Source organism: Protopterus annectens, chromosome 5.part1, assembly GCF_019279795.1.
Source record: "Protopterus annectens isolate FY-2018-M chromosome 5.part1, PAN1.0, whole genome shotgun sequence".
NCBI classification, from domain to species: Eukaryota; Metazoa; Chordata; order Ceratodontiformes; family Protopteridae; genus Protopterus; species Protopterus annectens.
In genome coordinates, this window is record NC_056736.1 from 757,147,335 (window position 1) to 757,164,973 (window position 17,639).

The window sequence follows — 17,639 nt, forward strand, 5'->3', positions numbered from 1 at the left end:
GATGATGCTGAATGTATTTATATGCATAATTTATTAGTAAACAAATATAATTTTTAGAAAACTGGCAATACTTAGGCATCAGCTATCAGTGATACGTTTTTTAAGTCTTATGCTATTTTTTTTCATTTGATACAAGGGCATCTCATACAATTTCCAGGTTTAAGTTATGAAACAAATATTAATATGGAATATGTTCATGAAAATAAACCACTGTGTTCCACTGAGCAACTTGTCTGGGTCAAAAGCCTTTCCTGATCTATAAGCTGACTTGAGTGTGAAATGATGTTCCCCAATTTTTTCTAAGTAGATACTGTATAAGAACCAAGAGCATATACACTGCCGGTGTGTTTGTAAGTGCCACCCCTCCAAGCCAATCAGTTAAAAAGGACCACAGATGTCAACAATTATGGCAATCCAGAGTCATAACACAAGTATGACTGTTGTGCAACAGTTCATTTTATAGTTGCTACTAAAAATTAAATAACTTGGCAAACATATCCAATGTAAATATTTCCCCTAAAATGTAGTGTGTTCCTTCACGTATACCACAGCATTACCAAAGAAACTCACGAGACGCAGAAACACATTTACGTTACTGCATTCAAGTGTGTGTGTGTGTGTGTGTGTGTATCTAAGGGTAAGAAACATAAACACTTTAACATCTGCAACTAATAACAGCCAAACATATTCCTGAAATTGCAATATTTTCAAGACTTCAGTTGGTAATCTAGCCGCAAGCATCTCATCTACAGAAACATAGAATATCGTGTGAAGGTCATAAATATGGTTATCTAGCTGGGCTAGCAAATTAGTACACATGACAAGAGCTTATCAGCAGAGAGGGGCAGCAAACAACCAAACTGAAATGTTTTCAGTTTTCTAAATTGAGAGGCACATTACCAAGTAATACATCCCAGGTGCAATGCATTCATGTTATTCAGGCATTTTGAGAAATTTAGTACAGATGAGTCTGAAAGGAAAATTGAGTTAAAAAAGGGATGACTGACATCTGCACATTATGTTCACCATGTGATCATATACTGCTTTTACTTACTTTTTATATAGCAGCTCTGAAGTCTCTAATGTGCAAAACTGATTAAAAATAACTAAAAATACTGTATAATTGCCTGTAATGGTAAACCGTTGCAGACATCACCTGCAGGACATGTGCACCATCTACTTCTGCCTGGGAACTGAAGTTTAATGATGAATTTAAGTTGGTTCCTTTCTGAATTGCACAGACACCTGACTATTTTGTCATTTAATTGGTTGTTCCACTGATGACATCAGACATTTATGCAAAGCCAGACTGAATGGCTGTCAGTAGCATGTACAACAGCGAAACTGAGGAAAAAGAAGGAGCCCTTTGCAAAAATCACAAAATATTTGCAAAATCATAATTTTCTTTTACTGATAATGGCCAAATACTGCCCTGGAAAATAGACACAGTTTCCTATTACTGCACATAGGATGCATTCAGCTTGGATACTGGAGATCATCCAGCTATTTACATTATAAAGTTAATAAAAATGCATTTCCTACAATTTCTCCTATTTGGATTCGGTGTGTATTTTTGCATTCAGTGACTGTGCTCTTTAACTTTTTTACACAGGGGACTGTAGATGTAAGAAGGAACACCTCAGTATTCAAGTCATGCTGCGTGCATGAGTAACACAGCTGTAAACTACTTGCACTTTTTCAGGTTGTACTCTAGTTGTGGTTTATTATTTGTCATGTGGAAATTATCTTTCAGATTTACTTATATGGTTATTCCCCATAGTCAGGAAGTTTGATCATAAAATAAGATGTTATGTGATCCTATCTCGCCTACATTCAATACTGATGGGCTCGGAGCCGATCCCTCGGCTCCGACTCGGCACGCTATGCTATAGAGCGAGGCCTCTTATTGGCTGAGCTATTTCTTATCCCAGGATGCACCACCACTAATCCCCCAGATCTCGTTTGCCGCTTACAAGCTAGGACGTGGTCTCAAACTTGGCTGGGCTAAGTACTGTTTTATTCAGGCTTTTCCTGTCAGGAATTTGCTTATTTTGAACCCAAAAGCTGTTTTAACAGCTATTGTTGTGATACGAGTGTGTTTAGCCAAATCTGTTGAGGAATTTGTGTTTTTTTCGTTAAGGGAAGGTTTCCCGTTTAAGTTAGAGGGGCCTTCCCCTATTTCTGTTACTAGCGTTTTATTGTGTGTCAAGTACCTGCTTGAGTTAGAGGGTCTTGACCCTCCTTTACTGTGTTTTGTGCATTTTATTACTTAATTGTTTGTTAAAAAAAAAAAAAAAAAACTTTATATTTTAAACTTAAAACTTGCTAGTTTTTTCTCTTTGTCTGTATTATTCTTAGAGGTTTGTTACAATGTCTAAAGAGCATAGACCCTCTGGGTTTAAAAAGTGCGCGAGGTGTGGTTATAAAATGTCCATAACGGACGACCACTCCTTGTGCGTTTATTGTTTAGGCGCCAAGCACCTACAAGAGTCATGTAGTGTGTGTCATGCCTTTTCATCAAGAGTCCTTCAGGAGAGGAAGAACAAATTAATACTAAAAGGGTTGATTAAGCCATCCTTCGAGGAGGCTTTATCTTCCTCTTCTTCTCCTTCAAAAAAGAAAAAAGCGTCGGCTCCGACCAGTCTGTCGGAACTGACTGCCAAAAAACCTAGGCAGGCTTCTCCATCGGCTCCACGGACTTCGGAGCCGAGGGCGGAACGGTCTGCCTCAATGCCTCCAGTCTCGACCCCTCTGGTTTCGGAGCCGAGGACTGGGGCATCGAGATGCGGGTCACCTTCATCGGCTCCACTGATATTGGAGCCGATAAGGGTTGCCGGCTCAGACTCTTCCCCTTCGGCGCCGAAGTCCTCATCGGCACTGAGGGAAATTGTTTTGAAATCTCCCTCGGAACCGATAGTAATAGAATCCATTCGGAGTCGGTCCTCTAGTCCTATGGAGCCGATGGAGAAATCGGTTCGGACCCGATCGGTGTCATCTAGATCCTCCAAGATGTCTGATTCGGACATCGACAGGGTGCTCCTAAGACTCTTCCAGTCTCCGGTGTTTCAAAAGCTAGATTCGGCTCCAGCCCATTCGGCTTCGGAGCCGATGGTCCACCCTGCTACTATGGTTCCTCCCCCAACAGCCTCGGCACCGTTGGAGCCGGTGCTGGTGGAACCGATGGAGGTTTTAGGGTCGGGCCCGACCCTTACTCCAACTCCGGCTCTTGATTCGGAGTTCGGTACGCGGACTTCTTCTGTCGGCCCTGGGGGGGACGCTTCGGGACTGATGTTTTTGGTCCCAAGCCTTCCTCTCGGTGCGTCGGCTGTGGGAGTGCCGTCTACCATCGTGGCCATGGAGGTGGGACCCTCCCAGGATTCTGGTGGTCCCGCCTTCAGGGCTGTGAGGAGTGCGTTAGCCAAATCATCTTTGGCTACCTCCATGGTCTCCCCAGCTCCTTCCCTGCATACCGAGACTGGGTCTTTGGCAGTCCCCCTGTCCTTAGACAGCGGAGCCCCGGGGCCTGAGGTTACCCCCACTGGGGTTCCCCCCCCTCCTGGAGGTCCTTCTGAAGCTTCTTCGGAGGACTCCCCCAGGAAAAGATCGTGCAAGAGGAAGCACGTTGACTCCCCTGATGAGTCTCTTACATCAGACACTGATCTTGATGATGCAGAGGGGTCCCCTAAGTCATCCTCAGATGATGTCTCCTTTGCAGACATCCTGGAAGCCCTTAAACAACGAGGTGGCTGGCAATCCAAACCCCCTTCTGCTGATGATTCGGTGTTCCTTAAGGCCTTCGGGGCTCAGCCCTCTGCCTCCTGGGTGTCTCCGCCCTTCGACGAGCTCTTGGACTTGATCTGTCGAAGGGCGTGGGAACACTCAGACTCTGTGGAACTGGTGCCTGCTCGTCCTAATAAATTCCTCTCAGCACCCCCGGAAAAAGAGTTCCTGACTAAAGGTGTGGCTGTAGATGCTTTGGTGGTGGCATCTGCTACCCAGCAAGATGTAGCAGAGGCTTCGACGTCCGTCCATCCTCCTAATAAGGAGTCTAGGAGCATGGATCGATGCGGTAGCGCACCCTAAGTTCAGCGGCCTTTACATTAAGGTCCTTGAACTATCTCACGCACTTTACCAGATTTCAGAGGGATCTGATTAAAGAACTTTCCGATACCCTCTTGGGTAACCTGCCTGAGGAGCTGGCCCAGACGGTTGGCTCTCAGCTGGCTACACTGTCGTCCATTTCAAACTCGTCCATGAGGCTCATTTCTTATGCGGCCGAAGGCGAGTAAGGCAGTACAGGCATTGCTCTCGGAGACAAGCCTGGCTCCGCCTGTGTCATTGTGGAGGCCTTTAAGTCTTCCTTTGCCGGCGCCTTTGATGGGTCCTCCTTGTTTGGACCCAAGGTAAAGGACACACTGACCCGCTGCGAGCAAGAAGGTAAGACTCTGACTGCCGTAATGGCATGATTTTCCACTCCCTTTCGGCCTTACCCCAAGGCTAAAAGAGGAGGGAAAATGTGGTTCCGTAGATCTCAGAAGTCTTACCCCTCACAGCAGGATGATCCCCCTTCCAGAGGCAGGGGAGGGGGAAACTCTTCTGGAAGACGCCGTCCCAGAGGCGGCAGAGGCCCTCGCAACACTGGAGACCGCGAGTCCTTTCGTGGCTCTTCAGCCTTTCATAGTCCCTGAGGGATTGCCCGACTGTGCAGCTCCGGAGCCAGTCAGGGGTCGTTTTTCGAGGCACCTAAAAGCCTGGGAAGGTATCACTCAGGACCGATGGGTGCTTCGAATTATCGCCGGAGGTTATGCCATCCCTTTCTCTCACTCCCCACCTCAGTCCAAAAAAATCCCGGACCCACCACCCAGTCAACAGGAAACTGCAGCCTCAGAAGTTTCAAAGCTGCTGCAAAAGGGAGTCATCCAACCGGTCCCCGCAGACCAGATCTGATTAGGGACTTACTCAAGATTCTTTTTGGTGCCAAAAAAGACTGGGGACTTGAGGCCCATTTTGGATCTCAGTATTCTAAACCATTCAGTAAAAAAGTCCAAGTTCCGAATGGTCACCCTACAAACCATTCTCCCATTGCTGGAGAAAGGTGTTTGGATGTGCTCCATAGATCTCAAGGACGCTTATTACCATATCTTGGTACATCAAGCGTCCAGGAGACATCTGCGCTTCAGCCTAGGAGGCAGTCATTTTCAGTTCCGTGTGCTGCCCTTTGGTCTCACCACAGCCCCCAGGGTGTTCACCAAATGTTTGGCGGTAGTGACTGCTCACCTGAGAAGTCTAGGATTCCAGGTGTTTCCGTATCTAGACGACTGGCTCCTAACTGCCACCTCCAAGCATCTACTATTGCGGAGCCTACAAGCCATGATATCACTGGGCAATTCCCTTGGAATCACCTTCAATTGGCCAAAGTCTGTGTTGCTGCCATCTCAACGCATAAGATTCATCGGAGTAGAGATAGACTCAAACCGAATGCGGGTCTATCTACCTACAGACAGGATACAAACCATACAGGCTCAAGTTCGAGCCTTACTTCCCAGATCCAAAGCCCCAGCCAGAATGGTTCTGCAGCTATTGGGATCCATGTCCGCCACGGTTCTTCTAGTTCCCCTAGCAAGATTGCACATGAGAATCCTCCAGTGGCTTCTTTCAGCTCAGTGGTCCTTTCAGGAACTCCCTCTCAGTCACCTCATATGGATCACGGAAACCTGCAAATGGGACCTTCGCTGGTGGCTGGTGCCCTCCAATCTGGATCAGGGACGACCCTTTGTTCCACCTCCTCCTGTGGCCACTTTGACCACGGACGCCTCCCAGATGGGGTGGGGGGGGCATTCCCTGGGCAGGTCAGTCCAAGGCAAATGGCATTCGGAAGAGACCCTACTTCATATCAACATCCTAGAAATGAGAGCGGTGCTTCTGTCCCTTCAAGCCCTTCACGATTACCTCCCTCAGGGCGTAATTGCCGTTCACTCCGACAACATGTCAGTGTTCTGGTACCTGAACAAACAGGGAGGGACCAGATCCTATCCCCTTTGCAGAGAGGCCATGAGAGTTTGGGAATGGGCAGTGTCGACCAAACGCTTTCTAGTGGCGACTCATATCCCGGGCAAGTCCAATGTGAAAGCCGACAGACTGAGCAGAACTATCCTCTCTCCACACGAATGGTCTCTGAACATTACAGTTGCAAATCAGGTTTTCAGCAAATGGGGAGTCCCGTGTTGCGGCCTCTTCACGACTCCGCTGAATGCGAAGTGCAAAAAGTTCTTCTCCCTCACCCCGGCTCCGGGGAAGAGCCCTATGGACGCACTAGCCCGTCCGTGGCCCACCGGCTTGCTTTATGCCTTCCCTCCAGTTCCTCTCCTTCCCAGGGTGATCCAAAAGGCATCTCTCTTGGGGAGCAAAATGATCTTAGTTGCTCCTTACTGGCCTCATCAAGTATGGTTCCCCTATCTTCGGAATTATGCTCTGGAAGGTCCATGGTTCCTGGCTCAGATCCCAGACCTATTGGTGCATCAGTCGGGACTATTCCACCAGTCCCTACACACCTTAAAATTGACGGCTTGGCTCCTCCTCTTCCGACTATAGTCAGGAGTCATACATTGGATCCAGATGTTGTACACATTTTATCTTCGGTCCACAAGTCTGCTACAAAGAAATTATATTCTAGCAAATGGAAAAGATTTGCTATTTGGGCTCAACTCCGGGGCCTGGATCCCATCACTATTCCTGTTTCAGAAGTACTGAAATTTCTAACTTCACTTTTCAATCAAGGCTTTTCAGTCTCTACCATCAAGGTTCAATTGGCAGCTATTTCCAATTTTCACGAATCTATAAACCCACCTTTAATGAGCAACAGATTGTGTAAGACCTTCTTGAAAGGTGCTGCGCTTTTAAGACCTCCGATTTCTCATCCTGCTCCTCCATGGGATCTCGATGTGGTGTACGCGCCTTAACTTCCTTCCCCTTCGAACCGGCAGTGACATGTGATTTAAAATTTCTATCATGGAAGACTGCCTTTCTGGTGGCAATTACTTCTGCCAGAAGGGTTTCAGAGCTTCAAGCTTTGTCTGTAAAACCTCCGTACTTGGTTTTTCACAAAGACAGGGTATCTCTCAGGCCAAATCCATCTTTTGTCCCTAAAGTTTGTTCCAGTTTCTGCCTACAACAATCGTTAGAACTTCCAGTCTTCTTTCCGAAGTATTCTAACAAAGCGGAATTCATATTCCACACTTTAGATGTTCACAGGCAGTTGCATTTTTATTTAGATAGGACCAAACAAACAAGGAAAACAGATCAGTTGTTTGTATCCTTTGTGGACAATAAATTGGGCAAAGCCGTCACAAAGGTCACTATTGCCAAATGGATCAGGGACTGTATTACTCAAGCTTATTCTTATTCTAATAAAGAGCTTACCACCTCTGTCAAAGCTCATTCTACAAGGGCTATGGCTACTTCGGTAGCATTTCATTCTAAGCTTGCCATTAGTGACATTTGTGCTGCGGCTACATGGTCTTCCCCGCACACTTTCATTTCCCACTACAAATTGGATGTGGCATCTAGAGGACGAGCTTCATTTGGTTCCACAGTGCTCAGGAGTGTTTTCCAATGAGCCACCCAGGATTTAGGTGCTAGGGACGCTGTCCCATCAGTATTGAATGTAGGTGAGATAGGATCACATAACATCTTTTAGTTATGTACTTACCATAACTTTAGATGTTTGGGAACCATCTCGCCTACATTCCCAATAACCCACCCTCCTTCCCCCTTCCATGGAGATCAGAGGATATCAGAAGGTCCGAATCCTGTTGTTTCATCTTGAAACATCTAACAATGTTATATAAACAAGTTGTGCATGTGTGCATGAATGCGGACAAACAAGATCTGGGGGATTAGTGGTGGTGCATCCTGGGATAAGAAATAGCTCAGCCAATAAGAGGCCTCGCTCTATAGCATAGCGTGCCGAGTCGGAGCCGAGGGATCGGCTCCGAACCCATCAGTATTGAATGTAGATGAGATGGATCCCAAACATCTAAAGTTATGGTAAGTACATAACTAAAAGTTTTTAAGGGTCTATATTAGAACATCGAATATTTAACAGTTCGAATCACTAAAGGTCGACCTTTAGTGACCGAATTGTTAAAAAATCGAATGTTCAGAAAAAAAATAAAAACAACTAAATGGTGTAGGCAGGGGGGCAAGCTCCCCTGCACCCGCCACACCTCCCGCTACTTAAATATACCAACTCTGAGACCGCACTAAATTGAAGTAAATGGAAGTCACCCCTCATGGAGATTTCTGTTTACTTGTTTGTTGTTCTGCAGTTTCGCTATTCTCATGTCGACAGTGTCAGATTCGACATTGTCAGCTTTTGAGAATGTAATATAGACCCAGTTTTTAACCTATATCATACAGTATGTGACAAAACAAATGGAAGGAGGATTGAATGTTTGGACGCTCTGTGATTCTGTGGTCTGCAGTGATAATTGTGTCACAAACACCCATCTGCTTACAGATGCATGACTTTCTGTGATTATAGTATTAGTATGTAACATGGATGTAGATTGTGGTATGATTTATTCCCAGCTAACATGTTTGGCTCCAAGGCTGAAGGATGTCTGAGGGATAAAAATACTCAAGCTGAGAGGTAGTAAATCCTGCCACCACCCACACCTCTTCTGTGGAATTTACTGCAGTTATACTTTGAGTAAAATGCTACTTAAGTGAGTAAGTCTGTAGTCAAAGTATTTTGTATGCCAAAGGCTTCATTATTTTGTCACATTAGTACCAGTTTTTTTTTACTTTGTCAGTAAAAATACTTACTGAGTTTGTGATTGTATAGTTTGTAGTTAATGAATCTGTAGAATGAAGTTTTCAGTTCTTTTTTATTTTTGAGGCATTTTTGGTTAGCAGTTTTGTTTTTGAGGCAATGTTTTCTTAAGTCCTGTTTACTTTAATGGTTTATCAAAGAGGAAACAGAGACTGACTGGCTTACACTTCAACAAATCTGTGGGACTTGCATATCATAGAGGGAGATGTTATAGAATCTCTCCTGCATGAATGCACTGAAAGCTCAAAGGTCTAGATTTGGTATCTTTAGCACAAGCCATTGTAGAACTTAGTATTTTTGTTGATTATTTTACCTTTATTACATCTGTCTTACTGTTATTTCTTACAGTACATTTTTATAATGCAAAATATGGGTTGTCATGTACTGTTTCTAAAAATGGGCAACAAATAGCATTTTTATTGGTTAAGAAAGACTAAACAGATTCATACGTGGACATTCATTTTGCAAATAGCATTTTTATTGGTTAAGAAAGACTAAACAGATTCATACGTGGACATTCATTTTGGATGGATCAGTGGTGCAGCGATTGCATTGTCACCTCACAGGAAGAAGGTTCTCCGGTTCATTTCTCATCTGGGGTGCCTTCTGTGTGGAGTTTGCATGTCCTCCCTGTGTACGTTTGGGTTTCCTCCCACATTATAAAGAAATGCATTGGGAGTGTTTCTCCCCGGGCCCTCTCTGAAAATAAATATATAAATACTAGACTAGCTGCCATCATGGGTCATTTTAAGCCTAGCCAGTATTCTTTTCAAAGGTGAAAATCAGATAATGTAACTTCTGTCTGTGAGGTAAATACCTTAACCATTATACCAAATTCCCTGAAAAAAGCTTTTCTTGTTTCACCACAGATGGTCCTCACAGCCACAATCCCTGGCTTAGGAGGCCAGTGCCGTATCCATTAGGCCTACAGGGCCTAATGAGCATGGCAGCCTTCTATGTTCTGAAGAAACAGTTACCTAAATATTTAGTTGTAAATCTTTAACAGTAAAGTCTTTTACTTGCCATTCAGCACATGTATTCTTCTGACGTATATTTTGGCTTGCATGTCTAATTTATGTAATTCTTACTGATTTTTTACGTAATTCTTACTGATTTTTTACGTAATTCTTACTGATTTTTTTTCATTATCTCACAACAGCATCAATTTCTGGATGGGATTTTAACAATATTAAGTTTCTTTTGCTTGAAGTCATAATAAGATTGTTGAAATTTGGCATCAAAATGTGAAAGCCACATTAATCACAGTATTATATCTCAAATGACCTTAGTTATTACAAATAAAGATACTGTGAGACCAGGTCACAAGTACTGAGTATACTTTGCACGTCTGTTTCATCTTATGTAAGCTATACAATAAAAATGTGCGAACAGAAATAGCCGGTTGTTATGGGGTAGTTATAGCTCTCAACCTGTTCGCACAAGGCATCTGGATAAAGCCAAAAATAATGGGGTGACAAAGGCCCAATAATAGGGGCAAATTTTAAATGTTGCTGTTATAAAAGTAGAAAGTTGCTAGAATAAAATTTATTTTACATTTATTATTTTATTTTACATTTGTTTACCGGGATAGTCCGACTGGATACATGTCCATTTTCAGCGGAGGCCCATGGAGAAAAGCTCCACATAGACAAACTTACATAGATTACACAAGAAGTTAGATAACATTAGAAGATATAAAACAAAGTGATTATGTACAATAGTTTAGCAGTATTCCCTAGTAGGGACTCGCAATTCTCATGGATAGACACAATTAAAAGCAAGAGACGTCAGATTGGATATAGAGTTTGGTGACGTAGTTGCATGTTATGATATTTACAGATTATGCTTTCAGTTTATAACTTAATCAGGGTTGGTATATGGGCAAAGCCAGTTCACTTTGAGATACTGTTTGAGGGTTTTTTTAAGAGACTTTTGGAGAATCGTAGAGTTATATAGTTTGGCAACGAATTCCAGGTTTTGCCAACAAAGTTGGCAAACAGGGATTCACCAGCAGAGTTATTAGCTTTGTGGGTTTGGACCAGTAGTTTGTTGACTGACCGTTGGGATCTCAGGTTGCTATATGGCTTAATGATATTGATAAGTGAGCTGGGTATCTTCAGGATGGTACAGAATTTTGTGTACTATTAAGAGCTGATTGAATTGAATTAAGCTGGGCAGTTCTAGCCACTCTAGTTGTTTCAGGTTCTCGCAGTGGTGGGTTCTATAGGTGGAGCCAGTGGTGAATCTGGCAATATGGTTGTAGCTATGGGACAGCTTACCTAGCTTGGATTTGTTGAGGTTTGAGAGTACAGACAAGGCATATAAAAGAGTAGAGAGTAGGTGTGACCGGGCGATTGCAGTCCTAGCCAGTGGGATTAAAAATGTCTTGTTTCTATGCAGTGATCCAAGCTTCTTATTAATGATCTGTATGGTTTTGCTGACCTGTAGGTCAGATTTGAAATTGTTGTCTATGATAACCCCTAGAAATTTGGTGTGTTGATCTGGGGAGATAGTGGTACCATTGTTGGACGTGGCAGAGAATGAGAGTGTGGCACATCTACTAGGGGTGAAGAGTAGAAGTTTAGTTTTATTGGGGTTCAGCAGTAGGCATTGGTTGGTGAGCCAGTTCTCAACAGTGTTAAATGTATTTTGGGTTATGATTTGCGGTTTGGATGTTTTTTTGTTTCCATATATTTTCTGAAGGATATGAAGTCTGAAAATCAAATGTTTGCCATTATTTAGTGACTTCAACCTTCTCTGAGTTGGCAGAACATCACAATTTTTATGAGGAACAGATGAAAAATATGAAGCAAAAATCTGGATATTCTGCAAAAATCTGGACAGTTGAGAGATATTTCTAAGTACTGCAGGCTGTCTGGGTGTACCTGTTAATATATATTACTATATGGCCAGCCAGTGAAGGGTGACTGTATATATTTTATTGGTGAGGAAGAGAATTTTAATCAGTGTAACTGTGACCACAGAAGTAACCCACGGTGCTACATACACTAATGTAGCTGGGGACTAATGTCTTCTGCTGTGCTTATAGATCAAGGATAGCTAGGTGCAGCAGAATGGATGTTGCTATATGCATGAATATTGCAAAAGCAGGAGGAAGAGAAAGGAAGGGTGATCTGAGAGGGTAGGTCAAGATGAAAGAAAATAAACATAATAATCTGTGCCATAACGGGACGCTACATGTAACATAACTTGCTGCTGTCATGCATGCTATGTGCAGTGTCCCGTTATTGTATACTGTACAACCATGAAATATCATCTGCTTCATATTTCATTCTGTTCCTGCTGTCAGTTGTGACTCACCAATCTAGTACTGTACAACGTTTTCTAGTTTAAATTCTTTAATAGGTCTGCCATTTGAGGAGCACGCACATTAATAACAAGGCAGACATTAGACCTACGACCAGTAGACGTGATGTGGGAAATCCAGGTTTTGAGACTTTAGCAGATCCTAGCTGCATAGAAAGTTAAGTAACCAAGCAGTGATACTTTGCTTACCACAGTATATATTTTTGTTATAGTTAATGTTTTCTCTGTTTCTTATCTGCAGAAATGAGTTCAGGCCATGGTCGGATGATTTCAAGCCAGTTACACCTACTAAAGCCAAGCCACAGTACAAGCCTCCAGAAGGAAAAGTGGCACATGAAACCAGTTATATGGCCAACTTTAAACCAGTGCCAGGTCGAACCGAGTCTGCTGATAATAAAGTCACTGAACACAGGAGAGTACGGAGTATGTACATTGAACCGTACAGAGAAATTCCAAAGGTAAGCACATAAAATAATATCAAGAAATGTCCACAGCCTGGGAGTATTTTATTGAATAGAAGTTAACTAGAAGAAGATCCATTGTTACCCATAAACTTACAGCTCACAGAGAATGTTTCAGCGGTAGAATATGATTCTCATATTAAAAAGAATTGCCATTTCTTTCAGATTCTAAGTATGTTTTGTTTGACAGTCTTGTATCTGGCAGCAAGACACAACATCTGCAATCTAAATAAATAGTTACATTATAAGAAAGAATGGGGCTTTATTTATCCTGCATCAGAATATGAGACGGGAGAGTATACAGTAATGTTTTGTGTCTTCTGAGATCTGCAGGAACATTTGCTATTTGTTCTGTCCTCTGAAAGTTGTGTCTCCCAGCTCCCAGCTAAGAACAGTTAAAGTAACTGTGTGAGGATTGTGACATTTGTATGCTTGTACTGTTAGGAAGTGCCCATTTTTTGCAACATAATATTAGTGAAGACCTAAAAATGCATCATTAAAATAATTGTTATATGTTAAAGGCTGGCAGACTTGTGGCTTAACATAGTATCAGATATGTTTTCTTCAGTGACTTGTCAATAGGGTTTCAACCTGTCCCCTTTTGCAAGGGAAAATCATATTCATATATCCCATGTACTTCTAATACAAGAGGTTTTAAGAAATCACATGGTAGAAACTTTAGCTTGGCTAGATTTTTCTTGTAGTTTTTACTGTTCTGAATGACTATCACTCTATCTGCACAGTGAACTCCTCAGAAGCAGATCCACAAACGAATTACAGAAGGTGAAAAAGTCAGGGGTAGCAGGGTCACACTGTCATGTAAATGTATGCAGCAGCAAAATGGTAGCAGGGAGCATTTATTCACTGTCATTCCTTTTCTCTGTGTTTTGTTTATTCTCAATCAATGTTATACTGTTTATATTACTGTGACATAGGTCTATAGGTGTGTACTAGCTAATGACCAGTGGGGCCTTTTTAAGCCTAGCCATGCATCCCAAATCTTTGACAAGTTCTCATATCCTTGATAAGTGAAAGCAGGGGTTGGGAGATAAAACATTTACAAGCAGGGGCGTGAAAGATGAACCATTCACAGGCTGCCTGTGTTCATTAGAAACGTAGGTGCCAAACCAGGGATGAATTTTCAGTTCTCCATACAGTTGTCGAAGTTACACTTTTAAACTGGGTTAGGGAAGAACTCTGCTTCACATGGAGCCTGTTCTTATCGAAGGGATAGTTTCTGGGACACATACCTGTCTTTCAAGCAGGTCCTATTTATATCACAGACAGGTTTACGTCTTTAGAACAGGTAATTCTGGTGCTGTTTTTTTGTTTATTTTCCAGATATGAAGAAGATCCATTGGAATGGAGTATGAAGATGCCTTGTATGCCAGGCATAGATCTCTCCTAAATGGCCTGTAGAAGACCCAGTACAGGTATAGGGCTTTGAGGCAGTCTGCATAGGGCATGTTATTTATGCCCTGTATTCTTTTACCTTTGTGGGCATTCCAATTGTTGGATATACCTATACATGTACTATAGGTGGCATTGTTCTCAATGACAGATCTGATGGCTGCCAAGTATAATGGAACAATGACCTCCTTAGACTTAGATGCTTTTATTTATAAGTTGCACAACAAAGAATGATTGCTTCACTACACGTGATGGTCGAAGGGTACATTACTGTGTATGCCTGTCCCTAAGTCCCTAACTATTGGGTTGATTCTTAGGGGTGTGTTGTCAGTATGGTTGTTACCAGGGGTTGATGACTTCCTGAAGGATATTATTATGCATATGTAATGACAGAATATGCTCTGCCTTTTGCCTCCCATCTTTTTCGTGTGCAAAGCACCTTCAGGGCTATGTTATGGTGTGGCAATTTTGAAGCAAGACGTAAGAAACCTTTCACAGGATAGATCAGCCCATTGTTATGTACATATAAAACTTTTACAGTCTGGCTGACCTGTACTCCTCAAAGTTATTTTTCAAAACTCTATCACTGCATACTGCATTTCCATCCACACAGTAGCTCAACCTGGTGTTTGTTAGTGTAGATAATGCATGCATCATAACTTATTTTTTTGCCATTGTGTTGTTAGAATGTTATTCCCTTATGACAATGGAAAACATAAGCAGCTAACTTTGCTGGGATATCATGTTTATTTTTCTACTGGCCCTGCCTGTGGTGTTTGCAAAATATATAGATTCAGTGTTTGTTTGTCTGAAAGTAAAGGGAGTTCAGATTTAAGCTTATCTAAATGATTGATTCAGTCATGGTTAGTGGAAGCCAGGTACTCTAGTCATCTGCAAACCTTCTAGGATTTTCAGGACTCAAACATAGTCCATAGACATGCAGAAATCAACTTTACAACCTTCTCAACCAGATATGATTTAGAGGTCCAGGGGAATCTTAAATGCAAAGACTTGTGTTTAAAGATGGTAGAATTTTTCTCTCTAGTCATGAAAGAAGATCACTTAATAGACAGGATATTCCAGACGGTACTGATGTTCATGTCCTATATTGTTGTAGCTGTTCAACTACTAAGGCAGTGCGTGTCAAATTCCAGTGGTTTGTGGGGAATATTTGGAATTGGAAAAAACACTGTAGTTTAGTCTTCTGAGCTGTTGTACTTGATCAAAATGTTACAGCACAGTAGTAAAAAAAAGTTAAGGTAGTAGAACTTTGAGATATCTTTGAACCCATGTCTCTCATTTCTGCCTTTTCTCCCATATCAAAATTTACCCCAAGCAGCTTGGATTACATGGAAGTTACCAAGAGCTTTCAGTGTGGGGATGTTAGTCCCATTGTCAAATGCTGAAACTTATCAATGTAAAGAAGAGCTTGGAATCCTAACATTAAGGTCCTTCCAGACAATTTTCCAGGCAGGGAATTTACAGATAATATAAAATAGTACTACATTGACATGGTACTCAAACAAGCAAGGAGACACTCAGTTTTATCACTTGTGATGGCTAGTACCCATAATTTAGGAACAGCCAGTCAGTTCAGACTTAATTATACAATAAGTTTATATCCCAAGCTAGCTAAACATAACAGCATTCACTCTAAGCAGAAACATGTCTGGCCAGAGATGGATCTTTTTTGCATCATACCTTAACAAACAGTTTCCAGGTTTTGCCTTTTTTTTTTCTAAAGAGGGGAGCCAGTACCTTCTCAGTTCCTTGGAATGAAGGAATTACGGATGCCTTCTATCCAACCTTTCTGATTACAAAAGCACTTATAAATCCAAAAGACAAAACTTCTTTATAACTGTAATTCCTCCGTTCTTGCCAAGGCAACCATGGGCATTCATCTTTATAATCACAGCTGCAGAAACTTTAACTATACAAGTTATACCCAATAGTGCCTTTTTTGGGCGGTGTTCCAAAGACGAAATTGCCATCATAACAGCTACAAAGAAATGCAATCTAAGGGTCATGCTGCTCAATGCTAGAAGTCTAAATCTCAAAATGCACTCACTTGAAGCATTCCTTAAAATAGAGAACATCGACATTTGTGCTGTAACAGAGACCTGGTTCAAGGCAGCAGAAAGCACCCCTGCACTACCAGGCTATAACTCATTCCACACCTTTTGGCCGCAGAACCAGAGTTCTGATGATGTCATGTTTACTGACTAAAGCGCTAAGCCATGCATTTTTGATATGAAAGTGAAGCGTGTTTTGTAAGCTGTTTTATACATTCAATGAATACATTTTTTGGAATATTGGGTTCTGGTCCTCTAGAGCTTTCAGCTGTTTTGTACTTTTATGGTGGGTTTACTGGAATTGCACACCTTCATTCTTCATATTCTTTTTCCAGAACCTTTTCCAATTCCTCCTGTTATTTCAGCATTGGAGGATGTTTTTGTGACAGCCTATAACATGCATGAGAGCCAGCCTGATGCCTCCAAGAAAGCAGATAGGTTGTATAATGGTCCACAGTTTTACACAATCTTATACACCCATCCCAGACCAGACCCAGCAGCTACTGCTGTAGTGAACCCACTTGCTGTTAAACATCTGGTTAATACCTCTCCCTCCACTTCTGACAAAGATGGGAAAATGATTGATAGAGTTGGCAAAATGTGTATTCTTCTGCAATACTTATTTTTAGAAGTCTCAGTTGTCAAGCTCATATGTTAAAGTTTATGCTTGACTCTTTTAAGAGCATGAGGACTATTATGGCATCTGTTTCCTCTTCTGAGGAAAAACTTCTTTGTGTAAGCTAATTGCTTCTGCGGCTCACATGGCGACCCACTGCTTGAGATGTGCTTATGATTTTGCTGATGCCACTTCTATGGCTGCTTTCACTGAGACTGTCATGAGAAGGTTTGCTTTGTTACATATTCAAAACCTTCCAGAAGATATCAAAGGGAGTTAGTTTTTGGACCATCTGCTGCAGAAGTCCTTAAAGAATGTGGTAAGAGAGTTAAGCTGATTCAAGAAATTCTAAGATTTTTCATTCTTTCTTCTCCAAATTTGCCAAGGGGTTTAATGCTATCCCTGCAACTTTTTTTTTCAAAAAGAAAATAAACAAACACAGCAAGCTGATGTTAAAAGTAATATTCAAAAACAGTAACAGAGATAGGTTCATAGGTTCGTACTAGGCTATCGCCCTAGGGCATTTATAAGCCTAGCCAGAGTGTGTGTGGCTTTCACCACCCCTTAGGATGAGAATACTACGCCCATTTAGGGTTTAGTTTACTGTGCCTCTGTCTAGTAGTGACACAGAGATGACCCCCAGGGTAATCCTACGATCTCCCATCCACTCATCAAGATTTCTCTTGAATAGAGTTAGTGAGGGACTCTGTCTGACATGGATAGGGATTCTGTTCCAGAGTGTAAGGAGCCTCTGGGTTATGAATATGTCCCTCCAGCATGTCCTATTTATTTCTATGTTGAGGTTTAAGTCTCTTGCTCTCGTGGCTCTGATGGATTTGGATTTTCTGAGGTGGAGCATGTCCATTAATTCCGGATTGGACATGGCCTTGTACGTCAGACGCAGATCACCTCTGAGTAGG

At 42.2% G+C, this 17,639-nt stretch overlaps 1 protein-coding gene across 1 annotated transcript in view; it reads left to right on the forward strand.

Moving 5' to 3' along the window:
* Positions 1-17,639, forward strand: part of MAP6 (microtubule associated protein 6) — a 301,580-nt gene that overhangs the window by 272,067 nt on the left and 11,874 nt on the right. Inside the window, exon 2 of the mRNA XM_044073399.1 lies at positions 12,402-12,618. Coding sequence (XP_043929334.1) covers positions 12,402-12,618 — 217 coding nt within the window. The remainder of the gene's footprint in view (positions 1-12,401; positions 12,619-17,639) is intronic.